The sequence below is a fragment of the Tigriopus californicus genome, chromosome 5 (assembly GCF_007210705.1).
Source record: "Tigriopus californicus strain San Diego chromosome 5, Tcal_SD_v2.1, whole genome shotgun sequence".
In the NCBI taxonomy this organism is placed as follows: Eukaryota; Metazoa; Arthropoda; class Copepoda; order Harpacticoida; family Harpacticidae; genus Tigriopus; species Tigriopus californicus.
The window spans coordinates 9,853,766-9,875,911 of NC_081444.1; the positions used below are offsets into that span (position 1 = coordinate 9,853,766).

General features: G+C 43.7%; 3 protein-coding genes and 1 long non-coding RNA gene across 4 annotated transcripts in view; 1 reads left to right on the plus strand and 3 right to left on the minus strand.

Moving 5' to 3' along the window:
* Positions 1-9,373, minus strand: part of LOC131880329 (uncharacterized) — a 13,184-nt gene extending 3,811 nt beyond the window's left edge. The window contains exons 1-2 of the long non-coding RNA XR_009373251.1: positions 9,287-9,373; positions 2,744-2,906 (exon numbers count right to left, since the gene is read on the minus strand). This is a non-coding gene — a long non-coding RNA (uncharacterized LOC131880329). The remainder of the gene's footprint in view (positions 1-2,743; positions 2,907-9,286) is intronic.
* On the minus strand, positions 644-2,411 carry LOC131880326 (cytochrome P450 6B1-like). The gene is made up of 2 exons (XM_059226929.1): positions 2,081-2,411; positions 644-2,007 (listed from the first exon to the last, which is right to left on the minus strand). Exons 1-2 carry the CDS (start codon positions 2,338-2,340, stop codon positions 702-704), a joined length of 1,566 nt encoding a protein of 521 aa, XP_059082912.1. The 5' UTR covers positions 2,341-2,411; the 3' UTR covers positions 644-701.
* A 1,194-nt stretch (positions 9,374-10,567) lies between the features above and the next one.
* LOC131880328 (uncharacterized) lies at positions 10,568-12,371 on the plus strand. The gene is made up of 5 exons (XM_059226932.1): positions 10,568-10,729; positions 10,813-10,997; positions 11,055-11,283; positions 11,357-11,937; positions 12,080-12,371. Exons 1-5 carry the CDS (start codon positions 10,654-10,656, stop codon positions 12,236-12,238), a joined length of 1,230 nt encoding a protein of 409 aa, XP_059082915.1. The 5' UTR covers positions 10,568-10,653; the 3' UTR covers positions 12,239-12,371.
* Positions 12,372-12,515: 144 nt separating this feature from the next.
* On the minus strand, positions 12,516-22,105 carry LOC131880327 (fidgetin-like). Its single transcript, XM_059226931.1, has 4 exons — positions 21,667-22,105; positions 15,984-16,641; positions 13,811-14,245; positions 12,516-12,744 (listed from the first exon to the last, which is right to left on the minus strand). Exons 1-4 carry the CDS (start codon positions 21,886-21,888, stop codon positions 12,695-12,697), a joined length of 1,365 nt encoding a protein of 454 aa, XP_059082914.1. The 5' UTR covers positions 21,889-22,105; the 3' UTR covers positions 12,516-12,694.
* Positions 22,106-22,146: the final 41 nt, after the last annotated feature.

Genomic DNA, 22,146 nt, shown 5'->3' on the forward strand with positions numbered 1-22,146 from the left:
TCAAATTTCCATTGACTTCAATCATATGCTGAAACCATTCAAATACATCTCAACAACATTTTTTCAAAGAAATTGCCAGTCCAAAACTAGATGGCTCCAGAGTAAAATGTTAAGCCGCAATTCTTGCGTAGATTTTGCAGGGCCTTAAACTTATGGTTTTAATAAAATGGTAACATCCGAAGCTTCGTTTTATGTATTGGTAAAACTTTTTGATTGGTTGATTGTGAGAAAGTGATTCTAATTTAAGATGAAAAATTGGTCAATTACATGGCAGAAAATGTAATTGAGAACACTTGCCATAACGAGTGATTGTGATTGAAATAACAAATACACAAATCAACTCTGCGAAAGAGATGTGCCTTGAATTAACAACTCTGAAACTTGCACCCATTGATGGTGGTCGAGCTAACTTTTAATTGACTTGAAAAGTGTCGTCGATTTGATAGACCCGATAGAAATGATGGTCGAGTTAATGTAACACATTTTAGTTTTTAGCAAGTACCATGATAGACATTACTTTATGAAGCCAAATTTGAACATATTTCGCCTCTTGAAAGTGCGTGGAATGATTTACATATTATACATGACATACTTTGACCAACAATTCTGAGGGTTGCTTAGAGTCCAAAAGATAACCCAAAAGTTGTTTAGTAGATCCAGGTTTTATTTTTGGGATAAACTGAACATATCGGGATTAATAATTAGACACGTGAAATAAGCTTCAGATTGCATCCGCCTTGAATGCGATTGAAATGGTCACTTCGCCACTTAGGAGGGAAAGGAGTCGACTCGCTCGGTTCCAATCGGAAGTTCCGAAACACTTGGTACATGAGGATTTTGGCCTCCATTTGAGCAATCTTCATGCCAATACATTGACGGGGACCCAGACCGAATGGTATGAATGTGCCAGGAGTGATCTTGTGCTTATTTTCCGTGCTAAAACGGTCTGGGTTGAATTTCTCTGGATCAGGGAAGTAGGTCGGGTCATAGTGGAGCCCAACGATCGGAATGACCACACCCATGTCCACTGGAATGACTGCCTCTGTGCCAGGAACCTTCCATGGCTTCGTACAGCGTCGCAGCGTAAACGAGAAAGGAGCCAAGCGACTGGTCTCGTTGTACACTTGGGTCATGTAGTGAAGGTCCTTCACATCATCACCGGTAATGTTGGTGCCCACGCGACCGGATAATTCGTCCACCTCATCAATGAGACGGTCTTGGACCTCGGGATGATGGGCCACGTAATAAAAGCACATGGTCGTCATGGCACTCACCGTGTCGTATCCGTCCATAAAGAATTGCATGAGGGTCCGACAGATCATATCGTTGTCCATACATTTGGCAGCCATGGTCTGTTTGCTGCCCTTCTCATCATCGTCTTCGGGGATCAATTTTCCGTCCCTGATCTTCATCATGAGACCCAGGACATCGGGGGGATATGCGTTGGTACCATCCCGACCACTTAGCACACTGTGGGCCAACTTCAAAAAGAACCCTGTGGACTTTGGATTAAACATGGCAAAGTTCAGGTTCTTGGCTACGCTGGGAATCAAGGAGGCAAACGCGAATCGCCATGATTCGAAAAAGCCATCGCCATATTTAACGAAATCGTTACCACCCGATTTCGTGGTTTGAAAATCTATACTGAACACAATGCGCCCAATGCAATCCATTGCAAAATATCCGGAGTAGAGTTCCATATTGGCAACTCCGTTTTGGCACTTTTTCAAGCTATCGATCACATCCAAGGCTGGTCCGTTAATGTTGGTCCCAATGTTCTTAATGTTCTTGAGGCTGAAGGCTGGCGTGATGCTGGACTTGAGAGCTCGCCATTCATCACCGAGAGCATTAGCCAGACCAAATTCGTTCACTGGCATGTTGGCCAGCTCTTTGGGAATGAAGTTCAGATCCACAAAATGGTCAAAATCTTTGATCATGACTTGTTTGATGAGCTCAGGATCTTTGACGTAGAATTTAGCTTCGGGACCTTCGTAACAGATGCCACATCTTGAACGAAAACCATTCCCCAATATATGTCAGCAATCAAGCAAAGATAGCAATAAAAAGAATTGGATCTTACTTGTTGTTTCCAAATTGATTGTAGAACTCACGATAGCAAGTAATCATGGGCTTTGTTTGAAGGAAAAGATCCTGATTGTTTCCAAATAAAAGCTTGGGAGGGATAGAAAATAGGCCTTGCTTCTCAAATTTGCCGTAGTTCTTGGTCAGGCTCCAATAGATGTAGAACACAAACACAACAAAGATGGCTATCCATTGGAAGAACGTGATTGAGCCAAATATGGCACACAGTTGTTGAAATGGAGCACTTAAAATACTCATTTTCTTAAAACTCTGCAGACTTCAAATGGAAGCTCCAGAGCACTCACGGGGTTTTATGTAGAGGTTTGAAGTCAATGTATCGGCCCTGTGGAGTAGGATAATCTTGGAAGCACAGATTTCACTAGATCCCGTAGTTGTTGGGACAAGTGCTATCCATTTTCATTCAACCATGTCATTCTCACCACAATCATGGCAAAAACAATAATAATATTATACGTCAGAGTTAATTTGAAATGGCATTTGAACTCCAATTAATATAAATTTTACTGCTATTATAATGCTACATGATATGTGTTTGTATCATGAGTGTATCATGCCTCCATTCCAATCTCTGATGTACACATGACCCTCCGCAACAAGTGACGGTCTCTGTGTAGCTACAAAACGTGGGGAGAATACGTACCATTGAGTACATTGAATCAGGTTCAGTTTAGTAGCCGTACGATCTCCGCGATCGATCTTTCAGGCCTATGAATCGTTCATTTGAGCCAAATAACGTTTTCTTCACAACACGTATGGAATCAGCCAACATGGAAGTCGATGGAAGCAAGCACCATCCATGCAGCCTGAGGAAAGAGAGACATTCGTGTTTCATTTCTTTACCTTTAATTTTTCCAATAAAAATCAGGACTTGTAAATGGTATCATTCCTGTAAAAGGATTGATTGGGGCTACTTTAAGTCCTTCATTGTAGGTCAAAGGTTGTCGTTTTCCTTGCTCGATTGCTTTGGGTAGGATTTCTTTCGTGAATTTACTGTTTCTTCAGGTCACGGCACGTATGCGAAGAATGGGTTTCCGTAATTCCTTGGAATTTTCGAATATCAAGAAGGTCAACTTGACACTCCGTGACAAGTGCAATGGAAATACAAACACCTAGACAGGATAATTAGTCATTGACAACATGTAAACATCATTACGAAAAATGGCTATTCCCGGCTTGTCCAACGAGAAAGTGACGAATGGTTGATTTCTACATGCATTCAATCTAGTATTGTACTATATTTCTCAATGTCTTTCGACGTTCTCGTTTACATGAATTCCCTTCAAGTTGTGAATATCAATACTATATACTGACTTAAGTCCAATTGCTATCGATCATAAGAAAATCAAGTCGACTACAATAAAATATACTTTGGAACCGTTTTTGAGGACCCTAGAACTAAGCTTTGTAGTAATGGTAAACTCGACGGTTTTGAAACACTCTTAGCACACTTAGTAGAGGCCCGCCGGGTCTGCCAAATCCAGGTTTAAAAAAGTTGATCTTTTGTTTTACACTTGCATTCAATTGCATTCTTTGGCCGTTGTGATGAAAAATCATTTCAGAACAGTGTCCTTACGATTCAAAACTCAATCCGAAAGTCATATCACAAGTAAGGTGTTTGTAATTTGTAAGAGCACGGGCTCTTTGTGAATCCATAATCAAATCAATTTATCCTCAACATTTGGAAACATTTGCCACCTGAACCCCTTGCCCGATTGGCCTCGTCCTTATCAAGGCTCCAATAGAGGAAAAAAACATCAGAGCTCTGAATAAAAGGACACTAGAGAGACAGAGAGAGAAGCAAGCAGTTGAGCGGATTTTAATGCAATCGAAGCAATCCCACTGGATGGAGTGGCTGATTCTTTGGCAGGAGATGATTTTCAACATTCCAAGCATTGACAAGTGACAGCTGCATATTCAAAATTCGAATAATTCCGAGAATTACAAGCAGACTATTTAACGGAATGTTGACACGAGTTACTCTTGTGGAACCGAAACATCAATGTCTTCAGGTTTCCCTTAGTTGTTCCAGTTCCTACCCCCAGCCTTCATCATGACTCTCCTTCAGAAGCCAAAAAAACGCCATTCAGGGATGCCCTTGCTAATCTGGAACCTCAAAAGGCGATTCTGCGTTCCTCATTTCAGACAGAATTCATTTCGTGAGGTCATGTAGGTCGTTCGTTTGACCAGAAGTTGGACATCCATCACCAAAATTGCCGCCTTGTGCCCCGTTTCCGTGTGAGTGCTCAACTACTGTCTTCTTGTTCGTTGTTAGCGTTGCTGTAGCCAAAGTTGCGGCTGATGTTGGTGTTGCTGTTGTCATTACTCCGCATTGGTCTTCGGACGTATCTTTTCTTGAACATCCGCCCTTGTCCCGTTTGAAGTGGTCAGACGCAAGGGGCTTCACTTTTGTAGGTTTGGGGCGTGGAGCTCTCCAGATCTACAGATCTTCACTGGGCGGATGGGATAACTAAGAAAGCATATGAACGTATGTATGTACATGGACATGAGCGTGGCAGGAAGAAAGGATGGGAGATGTACGTACGTACTGTAGATCTTGCGCTCACGTCGACTCCTATTAATAAGCTTTAGGAGACAGTTGCTCAATTTTGGTGGATACTTGAGTCCATTACATTGGAATGAATTTCGCCACTCAGTCTGCACTGTGGAGAATGCACACAATGCTTTTCCACCAGAATGGCTTCAAACGACTTGTTGTCAATCACCAGCATGCATCTTATACTGATCCCATTACAAAGGGGCAGATTGATTGGAGCCATTTGATCTGATTCACATCAGTTGTTGCAATTCGATCCCAACCTAAGGCTGCCTAGATGAAAACCTTATGGGCGGGGCGAGGGGCGAAGTTCACATTTTCCTCAGTGCCGTTCGAGACGTTGTCCTCGGTTGCTGATCTGGCTTGAGTAACGGATCGGGGTTGCAAGCGCTGACCAGTATCTCCGAGGAATTTCTGCATCACACTTTTCAGTCCCCAAGCCCCACATGCAATCACTTATTTTTCACAACAGCTGAGTGCAAGCTCAGAAGAACAAGGGTCGAAAGTACCTCGAACAACGTAAAAGATTATTTTAACCAAAAGAAATAGAGTTTGGCAAAAACTTGATCCGGTTTGCAGTAACCGATATTGAAGTTCCTTAAGTTGTTCTGATATGAATTAAATGGCATTCCATTGCCAGCCTTTCACAGTTAGAAAGACACAGAGAGGGGGGGGAGGCTTGGCGTGGATCTCAAGACGAAGGTAAGCTGAGAATAGAACATTTTGTCTCCATGGACGTAGTAGTACTACGGTATCTACATCACAGCCACGTGGACTTCAAGGCAGAGGAGAGCAAAGTCAGCCAAAGAACGATCGAGCGACCGACCGAGCGACCGAGCGTCCGACGGACCGACCGACCTGAGTGGCGACAATTAGAAAATTCCCCGATAATTGGAACATTCATTAGTAAGGCATACACGAAGACGAAGACAAGTCAAAAGAAAATGACACGGCAAATCCCGAGAATCTCGATGAAGAGGCCTTGCTTGCTCCACAATGTGGGAGCCAAAGACAGAGAAAGGATCGAGGAGGACAACTATTGTACGTAGATTGAACTCACTCCCTGTTGCTCGGGTACCTTCAACCATGGCTTCCGAGGTCATATGATTAATTGGTGATTATAATTTCGGCGCACATTTTTTATGAAGCTCTTGTCTCGAGACGCCTTGTACTCCTATCATCCATGTGGATCAAATGACTTCGTCATACCAGAGTCATTCTGTCCCTTTGAATTCATGTGCCGTGAATGATTCATTTCTTATATTTATGATGCACGGCTAATGTCTTTGGCGTTGGAAAAACTGCCAAGCACCGTCTTTGGGTGAGTACACAGCACACAGGAATACTCGGCGTGTTACAAAAAGTGTTCTAAGAATCATGTCAATGGTTTGTTAAATTTCATTCATGCCCTGTCTTTCATTTCAGGTGGTGTGCTGGTCTTTTTATAATCTTCCGTGTCATTGGCCGCGTCACTTTGACACACGTGGTGTATCATTGAATACGGAAAGTAATTAATCAGACAATGTCACAGTGACTCATGGATTGGGCGGCGCCGTCGAAGCAAATTAATGCTCCTTCAAATCACGGTGGTATGAGAGATGCCATGGTAATCAGAGCAGCGTTGGACGAAAACCATTGCAACGGTTGCTAGCAATACGGCAACGGCATTCCTTCATATCTTCTCGACTTCTCGTTCTCCATCTTGTGACAGTGCAGAAGACCAAGAGAATAAAGATCGGTTTGCTCTGCATCTTTTTACCATCGGGAACAAGGGAACGGGAGAGCACACAGAAGATAATTAATGTTCACGTCCCACTCGAATGTTTATATACACAGACTAAAGGGGAAGGCGCAATAACACCGACACAAATGTTCCCTTGCTAGTTCTGAACTTTTTTTTGACCCCGGTTGTCCCTTGAACGCTCTTAGGATTGTGCACACACACATGATGGAACCTTATTTCGAATTCTTTATGTCCTTTCCGTGACACCACCTATCTCTCTTACTGCTGTTATGCTGTTATGGGTTTTGGTCGTATTGTTTTCGGTGTTATTTTTCGTCATCCATCTATTGTCTGAACCGTGTTTATGGATGGAAAAGGGACTCGCCAGCATTAGAGCAAGCATTAGATGGAGTACGTCACATATGAAGAACAGGAAAGGGAGTGAAATGAGCGGAGTTTTCCTCAAACCGTACATATGAAGATCTCGCTTAGCCTAATTAATTCGGCTCATAGCCACTAGACAAATGGTTTGAGGACAACCCTTTAGCCTAAGTAGATCGCCCCTCTTCCCCGCAAATACTCATTCGTGTTCATCATGTACAAAGTCGACAAACCCCGCCCCGAATAAATTGTCAAATTGGTCCAGAGATGAGCACACCCATTCAGTACCTTCGAGCCCAAAGCAGTTTGTCGTTGTAATCAGGATGTAGTCACCCATCTTCACGGGCTGTGTTCATGGCTATGGTCCGGTTTACGTACGTGGTCCAGATATTTAAAGGCCTCTTCACATGGGAGCGAAAAACCCATGCCAAGATCTGTCAATTAATGTGTCATCCTTTTCGCTTTTTCGTGGTCGCATTATTCAAGTACTATCTGATGGAGATCGGCGACCGAGATATGGATCTCTTTTACTCTCCATGTCGTCGTCGTCGTCGTCGTCGTCTACGAACTTCTCTATGTAGAAGCGCATGCATGCAGTTGTTGTTGTTGTTGTTCCTTCTTCATTTTGTCGTCTCTCGGCCTCGTTTTCACAATCGCCATCACCCTTCGACCCACGCAGATCCACTCAGACCCACAGTACATGGGGTTCATGTCGCAATTTACCAACAAATTCGGTCCTCGATCGATGGATATATGGCAGATGGGCTAACCTCGCTGGCCTTGTGGCTCGTTCTTTTAAGAGTTCTCTTCGATTGTCCTTTATTTATTGCCAGAACAACAACAATACTATTGGGTGCATTTAAACGTAGCGGCGAATAACCACATACTTATCATGCAGCCGGAAACACTCACCACGTCTGTGAAAATGTGGCCTACTTTCAGGGACATTAAAGGAACACAACCCATTTAATACTTTTCAATCGATTGAGACGGGGAGGAAAGAAAAAGAGAGTCGGTCCAGCCTTTTTGCCTTTGGCCTTTTTGTGAACTTACTTGGTGATACACATTTCGTTGTCGAGTGCTCGGAGAGGGAATAAGAAGCGATGAAATGGACAAATACTAATTGAGACCTCTCTGAGGAACTTTATGGGCCCGATCTTAAAGACCCGTCTTTCGCAGATGATATTTCCTTTATGCTGCCAAGATTCTCTTTAAGGAAATCTTCATTGTAACATTGTCTGTTAAAGTGTTGGATTAGACGAGTGCTGCCCCTGATGATTTGAATTGCTCATGGCAAATTTCCACGACGTCTTGGACTCATCCTGCTCGTGATCATGAGGCTGATTATCTCCTTCGTCTCGGTCTTTTACCCTCGATTGTGGTGCTTGTTTGTTTTCCGTGAGAAAATCTTTTCCATTTGCAGGCCCCTGACCAACTGACCAAGCACAGATAAAGGAGATTGTCATTTTAGATGAAATTCCTGGATGTGACGAGTCGTACGTACATGTGTGTATGAGTGGACTGGGTGCCCAATTTTGTTACGTGGTCCATCCCTGGTGGTGTGGTCATCCTAGGAGCCACCTCGGACGAGTTTTACGTTCTACTAGTACTATGTGTCTACTAGTCGGACGGTCATTTACAGTACTGGACTCACTTCATTTTACCGTCACCACATTAAGTGAGCAGGGGAGAAGACAGGAACCTGAAACGCCACACTCCCTCTGCATGAGACTCAATCCCAAAACTGTTGATTTTAAAGGCCAATAAGGGTGAGGGCATCTTTTGCCAGTGGCAAAGTTCGTGGAGTCAATTGAGAGTGAAACAATTGAAGGAATGGCCAAATAATGACCTTTTGTCTCACAAATACGGTTTGGGTCGGCGAGGCCACTCCATCGCTCATTGAGAGGAGAGAGGAGAGAGGAACGAGGAATGAATCTTCCTCGTCGTTTCCATCTGCAGTACGTACGATCGTATCCAGTGACCGCAAACAGTCTCTACGTCCTGCACTCTACTTGAATGGAGTTGGGCTTCTCTCTATTGTGCCATCATCGACATCGATGACCAGGCTCATAAGGGTCTGGACAAGATCCATCTCTTCCAACATTTCAGCAAGCTCTAAAGCCAATCTTATCTCCATCTCGCTCGACCATCCAATGGAGCATAGTTCACGAAATGGTGCACGTACATATCTGCATCCCAAGGTTCACAACCCAGTTGACTTGACTCGTAGGTCCCATGTACATACGAGTAATTCGTTGGTCAGTAAGTTTTCTTTTTTAGTTTCGTTTTCCAACACCATGAAGTAGAATGACACCGAATATAGGAAGCGCCCTTTGAAAGGTTCAAACCATTGCATGGCATTTATTCATTCCAAAGAGGCTCGGGTTTGAAGAGAGGCATTTGCCACATTTTTGAGGGGTCTAAATTGCAATGGCGGTTCTTGGTCGGTCTGTTCATGCGAAGTCATCTACTTTCTTGTGAGTTAGAGTGGCCATCTTTGGCTGGCTGCTTACTTGCTTGCCTACCTGACTGGTTGAATCGAGAAATGGCAACGGCGACCTAAAAGAATGAGATCGCTTCCAAATTTATGTGTTTAACTTGATCGACAGTGTAAAGAGACCGCTTCTTGTTGATCGTTTGATTGAACGTTAAAGATAAGGCCGCAAAAGTTTGGGCCCCACTTGCTGCTTGCTGCTTGCTGCTCGCTGCTCGCTATCCGATCGTTCCATGGAGTACCCACGTACTTACGTACCTACGTACCTACGTACCCACGAATATGTGAGACCGCTCAATAAGCTTCTGGCGGTTTGGCTCGCCGTGCAAGCTCGAAAAGTGTATCACTTTCCAGATCTAGCAACAGGTTATCGGACCTCTGATATCGTTTGATGTTTGATTGGGACAATCACAACTGAGATATCACTCGCGACAAGGATGGACTTTGATACAGGGTCCATTTGAACACATGTACTACAAAGGATCAGGACAATTCAGGGGATCTCGTTGGCCATCATCACGACCGTTACAAATAGCTAGTGTACAAAAGTGCGAAACGAGAATGTTTTGAATTTCAGACCGTCACCCAACGAGTTTACAAGGGGTTCAGACATTTTTCTGGTTGGTTGGAACTCGACCAAATATTTAGAGGCAGGCATGGCACTCATTTGGAACGAGCAGTTATCAAAAAACGCAGAGAGAGAATACCACCTAAAGAAATCAAACGACAAGTTCTTCTTTGCATTACGGCTCAAAATTTCATTGATGATCACTCCCCCCTGAAACTGCCACCTACGATTTTGCTACCTTATCGTTCATTTCGAGAGTGATGGAGTACGAATACACACTTGCATCCAAAACAAATCCAACATGACTTTCAAAATCCGAGGCTAGGCCACCTCGAATCATTCAACGAAAGATGTCGTGTTTCGGCAGGGAAATCTAAAATTGCACAAATTGAATACTTTTTATTTAAGTTTGTAAATTTACCGCTATGGGGTTAAAGTGATACTAATGCAGTTAAACAAAACCAGATTTGTACCCATCTTATTAAGGCTCAAATATTAACGAAGTGAGATCTTGCATTGTCTTTCATTGGTGTGTCTTAAATGACTTCAAACAAAAAACTTCTCGACTCTCGAAGATCAAGAGTCCCAGAAGGGACGCATCCAGCCATCAAAAATCATGCAAGCATTGGCCGAAGTCTGAGACCGTCAGGGTGAGAGAATACTCTTGGATGTGAACGTTTTTGAAGCTCAGAATTAGAATCATGGGTATATTGTGCACAAAACCCCATTCGTGTATAAAAGTGGACTGGCTTCTCCAACAAGCCAACATTTCGTGTTTTCCTGACCTTCATCACACATCTTCTAAGTTTGGAAGCGAAACTGACTTCAATATGACTATGGATAACGTGCCTGGGGTTTATACCAATGTGAAAACTCAAGAACTGGCGGATTTCCTCGTCAAAACGGGTAAGTCTACTGATTTGTATTGATTTGATGATTGTAATGGAAGGGGGGGGTTCAAATAAGCATTTATCTCTGGTCATACATAGGCATCCCCAAGGAACAAGCTCAATCCTTTGTTGGCGTCAAGTCAACCATGCGATTGGAGCTTCACGATGGGAACTGGATTTATGACTTGAAATGCCCCGAAATGCCGGGTCTAAACACCCTGGCAGCCTTTAAGGAAGGCGTTGAAACGGAAGTAGACAATCCTGCCTTTGGAGGCAAAGCCAAGGTTCGATCATTTGATCAAAAAAATGTTGCACATGTAACCAACGACCCTCTTTAATAGATGGTATTTACCACAAGCGGACCCAATACCTTCAAAAGCATCGTCACAAGTGAATTGATGGGCAAGATAGTCTTTGATGAAAAATACACTGAGGAAGGCGCGAGCATCACCTATAACCACGAAAAAAGTGGAGCTACAGTTGCGGAAAAATGGACCCGTGTCATTGATGAGGACGGATGGTACAAAATGTACAAAGAGGAGAACTTGGTCAACTTCAACAAGGCCATGGGTAATTACAGAACCTGTGATTACAATTGCTGAATGAGTGAACCGCTAGCTACGAATGATACGTCCTTTTCTAGGTACGCCGGATGATCTGGGGAGTGACCAGTCCAATTTCAAGATGAAGGTCTCCCACGTAGGGAAAGCGGTCCAAATGATCGAATCGTGCGGTCACTCCGAGGTAAAGACTGTCTTCACCTATGACGAGGAGTTTCAATATGGCTGGCCAGGAACCCCTAACTTAGACCGAACTATGATCGCCACCCGAATGGGTCCGGGTCAAATTCTAATGCTGGCCAAAGGGTCCTCGGGGCAAAGTGAGGAGTGGCGGATGACGATCAAAATGGATGGAACCATGCTTTGGGAGGGCCGTGACAAGGTCAGTGGGCAAAGCTGCAAGATGTGGATGAAGAAGATCCCCTTGTTCTGTGGCAAGTTCAGACAGGTATCCAACTGTGGCTTCGACGAGTATGGAACAGCCATGGGCATGCCGGCTGATATGATTTCCAAGCTCAAAAACGATTTTGAATCAGTGCTTTCTATGGACATGGTGGGAGGATTGGTCCATGTCAAGAGCACTAGCAAGGTGATGCCCATGGACATGAGCATGAAATTCGATGAGGAATATGAAATCGGAATGCCAGGAATGGAGTCATTCAAGGTAGGAATCGTTGTCCATATCATGGGTAAAAAGCAACCATAACATATCACTCGCCTTAGCACCAACTTCGGGGGGTTGTTAATCGATTTTTAAGTTGCTGTACAACAGAGATTCCTGGCCTCATTTTCTGGCTTCTTTTCAGGTGATTGAAAGCCTTCAAGGCAATGACATCCTTTCGGTCTCGAAGGGCACCCGTTGCACCGTGAAGACGCTTACGAAGTTCACCAACAACTTTGCTATCATGGAGAGTGAAGTCGTTGGTTTGGGAGCGTCTTGCAAGATTGTTTACGAGAGGATCTAATTCAGCTTTGAGGATATCTTGTCTTAAAAGAATCAAATTAATTGAAAACCATCTATTGGAAAACAAATCAATTGACATTTGTGAACTCGAGTTTATGGGATCAAATTTGGAACAATAAATAAATCTAAATCTGCTTGTTTCACTTCATCTTTTGAATTGCTCTTATTCGTCGATAAGTATTTCTTGTGCTTATCCTGTGGTAGACCAGCATGCCTAGGGCGCTTGAGTACAGGCTCTAATTCAATGTGCATGTAAGTCAAATCAAAGAAGATGGAAATGACTGACAGAAATGGCGATGTATTTCCAGATCATAAAAATATAAATTATAATCAACAAGAAAACGAAGGGAGGAAACCTTTGGTGGCGTGATGAGTTTGGACTGTTGTTACAAATAGAATTCCGACCGATTTGCCAACGGTCCCATCAAAAGAAGCAAACAGACTTCGCGAATTCGTCCTAGAACCAGTAGAGATCTTTTGAGGAGCCTTGCATGGTGCCTTCCAGACCTGCAACAAAGAGAAACCAGTTGACTGAACATTGCCCATTTTTCTCACCGACAGGTCTATGAATCTTTCTTTTCATTCGCTTTTCAAGACGATTTTCAAGTTCCATGCCCGGAGTCCTACGTAGCTACCCATGAACTTTCTTCATTTGGTTCTCCTTTGCCCTTCTAGGTAGGTATATTATTCCCTGTGCCTCGAAGTTCCTCCCTCAATACTTCTCTGAAGACTCTCATTCGTTCCCCCTCCATTTTTTTCCATCCAGTGCTTGTGTGGCAGTCTCTCTTTCAGAGTAGTACATGCAGACAAGTAGTTGGTGGTGGATGGCACAAGACCCTTCCCTCTTCCAAGAGAGAGTTGGAGAGGAGTCTACCACAGTGTTGTACGTATACTGTCTGTCTACGTAGGTACGGACATACGCACAGATGGACGTACACCGAAGAGAAAGATGGTCGGAAAGCTAGTGTCAGCCTTTGCAACGTCGACAATGGCTCTCCTGCGCCTTTGCGTTTTCCCCCCTTTTCCTCGACCGTTCGTTCCATTTGCTCCCTCACTTTGTGATGAAGAAAGAAAAGTATTTCTGAGAAGGGGACTAGCGATCGCAAAGGGGGAAACAAGGCGAAGGAACGATCTTGGTCTTCTTGTCCAAAGAACTTGCCGGAGAGAGAGAGAGAGAGAAAGAGGCGCTTTGGTGGGGGAAACCCAAGAGAGCACGAGAGTCAGTGAGTGAGAGAGGTGGGGAGAGGAGGGGAGGGATCTTTTAATAAAGGATGTTCCTCGAGCTATTTCGATCTGCTCATCATGTGATGGGGACTCTCAAGCAGAGAAAGACTAAGCATGAAAGAGACTCTTTGCACAAAAGATTCACCCCTCCCATCATTACATAGTCAAATTGATCTTCACACCAACCCTTACCAAATGTAGTAGTAAGCATTGAATAACAAATTTGGGCCAAGTATTACCGTAAACATATGAGCTACTGCGTATGTAATAAATCGCAATTGTTTAATATAGTGTTTAATATATGTAGTAAACTAGGTAGACTGGGAATGGAAAATGATTTCTTTCTTACCAGTCATGGCATTGTAATGCGGGTGAGTGGAACCGTACCCATCGATGGCCGCTCCGTGTCCTCCCCCTCCCCAACTGTCCTTCCTCCCTTGACGCACTGCCGCAGCGGAGCTCTGAAGGAATAGGGATGAGTATTGTTGGTTCAAGCGGGCTGAGTACATGTCGTGCATGCCCGCAGCTCGATGAGCGGCCGAATAAGCGGACCCACTGGCCGCTGCCGCCATGTAGTTTTGCCAGGGGTCATTCGAAGCTTGAAGGAGAGCCGAATTGGTGTACGGATCGTAAATGTCCGCATGTCCCGCGGCCAATGCGGCATGACCGGCTGCGGCTAATTGAGACGACAGTGCCGCCGATGAGGAATAATGGTAATCACTGTTCCAAAATGAAGCTGGAAGATTCCGTTGAGATAATGGTATGGAGCTAGTTGAAGACGAATCTGGAAGAAAGAGACGTCAAACGTGAATCAGAATAAAGCAATGAATTTACAGTATACTGCATTGGCTTTGTTTGGGTAAAATGGCATGCATGGCTATTCAATGTTTATTCATAGGAGAAGTCCGTGGACGAGGCCATCTGGCTGAGACCGTAGACAATAAAGAAAAAATTCATAGGACGCATTCCTTGGTGTTAATCACATTCTGTCGGGTTGAATCAGTTCATTTGGATTTGTATGTGTGTACCTTCCCCATTCCTGTCTGCTTGGTCTACCCAACTGCCCCACTGCTCTGTCTTTGGGAGAGAGTAACGGCCAATCTGCGGTTTGGGCCTGACAATTCTAAAAATGATCAGCGTCCAGGCTAAGAAAGTTGGGAAGATATTCCAGGTATTTGTGCTCAAGCTTCTGCTTTTCTGCTTTTCCCACGCTCCCGTGCCTCTAAAGAAGGTTTGACTTGGGGCCACTCGGTACACTAGAATAACCTTCCAAACAACACACTCTCGTAGTACTAAACCCAAACCTGGATGGGACGGACATTTGTTTGGTTGTTATTTCGTTTTACTCCTCTACGTCAACTCTCTTGGAGGGCAACTTAAAAAGCAGTTTAATGCATCGGTTTCAGGCTTCAACAATGTCTTACGACCCAAAAATAATGCGACCCATTACCACACCGTAAAATTGGAGGAATGACAAAAGCTTATGAACTGAGAGCGACCAGAAAATGTTTCTAGACTTCGTTTGTGCAAATGGCATTTGGATGGTGCTGTTCGCGGACCAAAACAAATAATATTAAAATAATAAATTCACCCGATGCTCTTCATATCATATTGTGTTTTGCTTAGTTATCAATTCAAATCTTTGGATTGGTTCTCTTCAAAGTCAACTACTTTGATTTTGTGGCGAATTAAACTGTTTTCCTCGTAGACAATGACAATCGAACTTCGATTTAAAGATAAATTTCGATTTAGCGATACTTTTGCTGCTTACCAAATACTTGATTTACTTCGTAGCAACTCTCAATTTACCGATGTGTTCTTCGCTGACGAACAATAACAAAAATCGAAATTCGATTGTACACATTAGACCCTCTCTTTCTTTTTAACACGTACATTTTCAAAACACAGTTGATGATAAACCAAACCGATAGGAAGATAGCTTTGACACGTATTACTTATGCCATGCCAAACAATGAACATTTAGATATTTTGAACAGAATATCCAGTATAGAAAATATAGATATTTGTTACAGAGTAAAACAGATTAAATAACAGCTCAACAATTAATCGAAATTGCTTTCAACGAAACACAGCATCATTAGGCATTAAAGATAAACTGAAAAAACAACCAGACAATGCAATCCTTGATCAGAAATGAAAGCTTATTACACCCAATTATTGGAAGACAGAGGGCCACTTCCAATTTTACTTTTGTTGGCATTATCCAAAGTAGAGTTGTAATAACTTAGAAACACAATGAGCAAGTGTAAATGGAAAACAACAGCATTTTAGGGGGAATCAATAATTGAAAACAAATATGACACATGAAAACCCCAATGCCAAATTGAAAAGCCCCCACTTGAAACATATTTAGTCTAGAAACGCCAAGTTTCGATGCAGTGATTTCTCCCTGCCATTTGAAGCAACTATTTTCAATATCTAGATTAAGACATCGCTTGCTTAGACGGAATCTGTTAAGGGGTGTAATGAAAAGCAATAACGAGATTGGGACTTTTTCTTACCTTTGTGATGGCTATCTGACGATTGACTGTTTGCACTGAGGGCACGACTAAAATGTTCATCCACCACTTGGGAGATGTCTCCAGTAAAGTAAGTCACTAGTAAGCATCGCTCCGTGATGTAGGTGGCACTGCCTTCGGGGGCCTCTCCCCCGCGGGCTGTTCCCCCACTCCCACTCATGTCATCACCTTTACTCATATCACTGGGTGAGCTCTCGTTATTAACACTAGTGGGGGTGTGATGCCGGCTAGTCACGGACGTGTGGTCATTGCAACTGGGGGGCAGTCTTTGGAGGGCGGGTGGGGCTCCAATAACGGGCACGTATCCGCCATTTTCGTCGATTGAACCACCACCGCCACCACGATGACCCATGGGAGCTCCACCCATGGGATAGGCGGCCCCGGCACCGCTTACGCCCCGGTCCATTTCCGAGGAGTAGTGGTGACCCAAGTGGATTTGAGGCGGCAGGAGCGGGTTCGGGTGTTGCTGGGTGTTGTTGCGGTTGGGAGAGGCGGCCGTGGCTGCCGAGTAATCCAAGGACTGGATCTGGTGATGTGAAGGAGGAGGTGGTTGTGGTGGCGGATTGGAGGTCTGGTTAATGGGTGAGGCTGAGGCCGAGGGCACGGCGGGCGACGCACAAGGGTCGGGCTTTAAATATTTCTGGAACAGAGAGAGACAAGGCAACTTGACTAGGCGATACAAATCCATTCAATTGTTTATGCAGTTCCTTCTGTCCGAAGTCCGAAGGTGAGGACCAGATTAAGAGCATCTACGGACGGATCCCCCTCCCCTAACTGGAGCTATAAAGTATGCCAGTTTAATCTCAACTCATCCATGATGTCTTGACAATCTAGTTGATATTTTTTGCCCGTCAATTCTCAGTTGCTCATTCTTTATCCGTCCACCTCGACTTGTAGTGTGTGGCATGTAGTATATTATGTAGTATAGTAGTCACCCCAACTTGAGTTTCTTGTGCATTTTCCATAATAGCGCTTATCGCATCTAGTTATCGTCACCTTTTTTGCCCCAATTTGAACGCGTCGTGACATCCACATTATTCAAAAGTGACTTTTTTTCGCCCCATGCCAAGGCTGTACGTATATGTTTCGTGCAGTACTAGTACACACAACACACACGTAGTGACTAACTATCCTCGGAGCACTTGACTTGACACCACTGCGATTTGACACCCAGCGTGAAAGAGACACAGGAAAAAAACGGTCGTTTTTTCTTCACCCAAAAGAAGACATAGTTTAGCAAGATTTTTCTCAAAATGCAGAAAACAAGAACACGAAAGGCTGAAACCCAACGCTTGTTAGGGTCTAATATCAATGGGAATCGTCGCCGGCCATTGCCAGAATCTGGGGGCAAGAAGCCAACCTACTACATTAGGTTTGGCTTGGAACGATCCATAACGCAAAAGAAGGGCGACTTTTTCTCGATCGGATCGTTCGTTTGTTAGCTTGGTTGGTTGGTCGGTCGGTCGGTTTGTCGGTTCGTTGGTTGGTTGGTTGGCTGGCTAGTCGGTTATCTTCAGAGGATTCGTTCGTTTACTCGGTCGGAGCCCCCTACGTAGGTAGGAGTGACCGGGCCCGGAAAAAGGGACGGCACATTGGCGATCTTCCTTGTCGCATTGTTTGGTTTACTGGTAGAGCAATCGTCATGCGCACGCAGTGAAAGGAGCTTTATTGGACCGACCGCTATTTGCTACTTTCTTTTCGTTGGGCGCTTCGTGCCGGCCCCATCTAGCCACGCCATTCAACGCGAGAACAACGAAAGAACAACGCGAAAACGACGTGGCCACCCAATGGGCTGTTCGCACTTCCGTCGTTTCGGTACGGCCATGGTTGTTACATAGGACCAAATCGGTCTTTGAGTTAGTTTTCTTTAAGAATAGAAGTAAAGGATGAGAAGGCGGTTTAGGCCTGAAAATTAAGCCTCACGAGAGAAGCAGACCTTTGTCATAATAGGAATATCTAGTAAGCTCTCCACTTATTGAACTTGAGGAAGAGATTTTGAGCCCAATACCACACATTATTTTCAGTCCAAGCCAACCGGAAATCAATAGCTTTCAATGACAAGCCAAAGTTGGCTTGGGCCCTCTTCAATCAATGAACGTTTGAAGTGGACAATTATGAACGTTCATTGGGAAAGGCACATTTCAATTTTTACGATTGCTTAATTTTTACAACCAGCGGTTCTGTTTTTTGCTTTGCTTTGATTGGCTCGACGAATTGTAACTTATCATCTTTCCTCAAAGAAAATGGCAAAGATGAATACAAAAGGAATCGACACACAAACTGGTTTAGATCGACCACCAGGGAACTGGGTTTGTTTGCTTGCATGCAAAAATTAAGGGTGTCGTTAAAACCTGTGCTAATTCATATTTTGAATGAAAATAAGTTTTTAGTGACAAATCAACGTTACAGTTTGGCTGATATTGTTTTTCTCCTTTCGCTTACGGTGGTTTAATCAGAGACCCCTCTAAGGAAGAAGTCCTTGAATTAATGACGTGCATCTTAGGAACGCCTTGCTTGGCGTTGCAAACGTACTTGTTAGACTTCAATGCATTTCAGAATTGCTTGCCGACATTCCCTCAAGTTGGAATATCTTAATTTCGGTTTTTTTCTCTCTAATACCCAGGAAGCACGAAAGGCCACAAAAGCGTTCACAAAGTCAACCCGCGACTCACTCAGGCACAGTAATGAATTCATTTCCTAGAGAAGTTCCATTTGGCGAATAAAGGGCTATTTTCTGACTAAGGTAAACTACAAGCAAGTATTAATCGTAGAGTGGCTATCGCCAAATCAACAACCCAGTCGAGTGCGTCAACTCATGGTCATTTCTGCATTGGCCGTCATCCGCGCCAAAACAATCGAGCCGTCGGAAAATGGCGTTGACTTTTGGCATTGCTTTCGAGGCCAAGCCAGACTCCAATGGCCTCTCTTGATCAAATAACTCCTTGCCAAACCTGGCCAGGGCCAAATCTGGCCAGTTATTCATGAACATCCAATTTCTCTAATCAGAGTAAAATCTCCAAGCGAGCACTCAAAATGGTTGCCTATCCATCAGAGAGGGGTTGAAATGTTCATTCGTTTTGTTTTACTGGAATCGGACAGCGCCTCATGTAGGCAGGTACGCATTGCGGGTACTTAGGGTATGACTGTACATGAATGGAGCAAAAGTCGGTCGTCTTCCTCCTCCCTTCCTCCCTTCCTCCCTCCCCCTAAAAATGATCATCATCCCAAACTGGCAAGGCAACATTCTTGGGGACATTCTTGCGCTCAGTAACAAGTTGAATGAGCGATTTTTGACGGAAATGTCCAGAAAATTGGGAGTTTGGCACTCTTCACTTACAGATTTGTCTTTCATACGCTAGGAACTGGTACCTATTTACATATATGACATGAATTTCTGGTTCTGTCGGCACGGCCAAACAGTAGAATTCTATTTCTATCTATTAGCTTGCATTGCCCTCTGAGTGATCAGATAGCTCTGATGATATCAGTGTTTTGCAAATTATCCGATATCTTCTACCATCAACATCGTCATCGTGATCATCATCATCATTATCAGATTGGTGGTTGATACTCTAGTTGTAAGTCTGTTTTCGGCTCCTTGTTTAGAAGCACAGAGAGAGATTGCCGCTTCTTGAACGTGTTTTGACGAAGAATATCACTCACTCGCAGTCTCGCAGTCTCACTCAGGATCGCTTTTGGATTTTGACCTGGCACAGGCATTTCCAATCCTCGACAGACCAGAGAGCCAAAAGATGGCTACCTAGTTTTCGATCAAATATAAAACAGTTCTAAAAACATTGCATATATATATCGCTCAGTCAAGCCACCATTTTCACAGTAGTTGAGACCTCAATTGCTTTAGTTCTTAACAGGTACATACACACTAGTTTGAGAGATCGAAACTTGAAACTAAATTATCATTTTCAGGTTTGTTCTTTGTCAAGCTTTTTGCAACAGTTTTAATTTTCGCTCCAATTTTGTCGCGCTTCTTTTTATTATTTTATTATTTTGCCAGGCCTCAAGACTATAATTTAGTTTAAAACGCAAGATTACTGGCATCGAAGCACCGCACTAAAAATTCGACAATTTCAATCAAAAAAGCAAACCTTGTGTGTCAGTATCGAACAAGTCTCACTTGTGGCAAGCAATATGGTACGAGTTTTGACACAGATTCGTTAATAAAAAAATATCACAGTTGATCACTTGCGTGCTTCTGATAATTCAGACCTGTTAAAAGGTTTAGCTTCTTCTGTGTTTGGGAGTTGCTCCAGAGCTTTTATTTGCTACAAAGTAACTCAAGTCCGACTCGAACGTTCGTGGCCGGCTCGATCGAAATGTATCCATTTTAACGCTTTGATGAAATCAGCTTCTAAGCTGTCTAGTGTGTTTCTCATGTATTAGTTGAAAGATAAAAAGTCCTGTTCCATCTTCTCCTCACCAAAATCCCAAATCAAGTACCACCGTTAGATGCACCAACTGCTGATGCTGTTGATGTTATTCTTGAAGTCTCAACCTCGGGGAGCATTATCGGATCTTTGGATCAGTCTCGGCATCATGTCCACTCAATCGAAGCGATATCACTGATCTCAATCACCTCATCTTTGTCAACCATGGTGAGGGATAGCACAAAAAAGTCTCGTCTTGAAATGGAACCCCCCTATTTAATAGTGTTTAGTGGCGTGGGAACTCAAACGACTTTGAGCTATGTTCAAAGTGAAGCCAAGATATGGCCATGCGGACATTGCAATGATGCCACGGTTGAACGTTGCCCTATGTAGAATATTATAGCAACCAATACTCCATTAATGCAGCTAACACAATGTAGCCAAACCAACTAACCGAAGTGTTGGCAATAGTCACGAGAACTCAAATGAATTCCAAAGGGAAGACCTCACAAGTGCTCAAACATATGCTCATCAACAATAAATACAAATTGAGTTGTGTGTGTGTGTGTTGACCAGACCAAGTTATGTTTGCAAGAGTTGCTTCATTCATTCATAATCAACTTGTCAAAATATGACTTGCTTCCGGGACCAAAGGCTCCCCCTCCGTTGGGGGTAATCTGGGATCAGAATCTTGGACTCTCTCCCGCTAACTGGCGCGCTCCTGTCTCTGAGGAGCGTACATATATGGATTTTGAAGAATCAACCACTTGGCCCGTTATGCGTTAGACTTCAGACGGTTATCGATTTGTTTTTGTGCCGCCACTTCAAGCAAATTTTATAGCTTGAGCCTCACATCATTTTCGCTCAAACTCCATGTTTACAATCCTCGTTTTGGCTTTTGAAATCAAGTTAATTAACTCTTTTTCCAAGCTATGATTGATTACTGAGTTGTCACGTCATTCTGTCATATCTAAACGACGGATCGGGAAATTGTGGCAATTCAGAGTGCTTGAAGTAGACATTTCCGCCAAATAAAACGAGACCCTTTCGTTTTTCGTTCGAGCGCAAGGTACGCAGGCCAGGCTTAGGAAAGGCTTTTCTGCTAAAGTATTGCTGTCTCATTCAGGGTTGAGGGTTGAATGCAAACCCCGGAAAGACAAAAAAGAAAGATCGTGCTTCAAGAAACAAGGAATTGGTTCCATTCATTTGGGATCTCACTATTGTTGGTGTTAGTCAGCATTGATAATAGAAGTGACAAATGGTCAATCTAGGGGTCTTACGTCTACTTTTTCGTTGTATCCGTCATTGCCGTTGGATGGGTTGGGTGTGGTCGAAGCGAGAGCAAGTGGAACAGAGGAATTGTAATTCTGCTCCTCATGGGAGGCGGCGATCAAATTGTTCGAGGCTGAGGATGTGGCTGTTCCAACCGGGGGCGATGATAAGTACGAGGGATACGGGCCGGAATTGTTTGAGTGGTACATCACTAATCCTCCACAACTCATGATAGAGAAGACACTGAAGGAAATAATGGGCACCAACTTTCAATGACTTCCAACGAACTATTTGGCATGATTTCCCACAATTTGATTGGCACTACAAGTTTTGGATGATTCAGAGACAATTCTAATCCTGACCACAAACTGGTCACTGGTGGTCCGTCTCTTGGGGGTGGGACACACAAACTCTCACCAGACTCGAAACTGTTCAATGATATTCCACAGCTAGNCGCGTTTTCAATACTGGATGACAGTCAACTATGC

What these genes read in the sequence shown, in the direction of transcription:
- LOC131880326 (XM_059226929.1), bottom strand. Translation starts at nt 2,340, where the DNA reads ATGAGTATTTTAAGTGCTCCATTTCAACAACTGTGTGCCATATTTGGC. An exon ending in AATCAATTTGGAAACAACAA is followed by an intron (nt 2,008 to 2,080) that starts GTAAGATCCAAT and finishes TTTTCGTTCAAG; the next exon opens with ATGTGGCATCTGTTACGAAG.
- LOC131880328 (XM_059226932.1), top strand. Translation starts at nt 10,654, where the DNA reads ATGACTATGGATAACGTGCCTGGGGTTTATACCAATGTGAAAACTCAA. An exon ending in GGATTTCCTCGTCAAAACGG is followed by an intron (nt 10,730 to 10,812) that starts GTAAGTCTACTG and finishes GGTCATACATAG; the next exon opens with GCATCCCCAAGGAACAAGCT. An exon ending in CCTTTGGAGGCAAAGCCAAG is followed by an intron (nt 10,998 to 11,054) that starts GTTCGATCATTT and finishes CCTCTTTAATAG; the next exon opens with ATGGTATTTACCACAAGCGG.
- LOC131880327 (XM_059226931.1), bottom strand. Translation starts at nt 21,888, where the DNA reads ATGAGTTGTGGAGGATTAGTGATGTACCACTCAAACAATTCCGGCCCG. An exon ending in GTCAGATAGCCATCACAAAG is followed by an intron (nt 14,246 to 15,983) that starts GTAAGAAAAAGT and finishes TCTTTCTTCCAG; the next exon opens with ATTCGTCTTCAACTAGCTCC. An exon ending in GCATTACAATGCCATGACTG is followed by an intron (nt 12,745 to 13,810) that starts GTAAGAAAGAAA and finishes TCTTTGTTGCAG; the next exon opens with GTCTGGAAGGCACCATGCAA.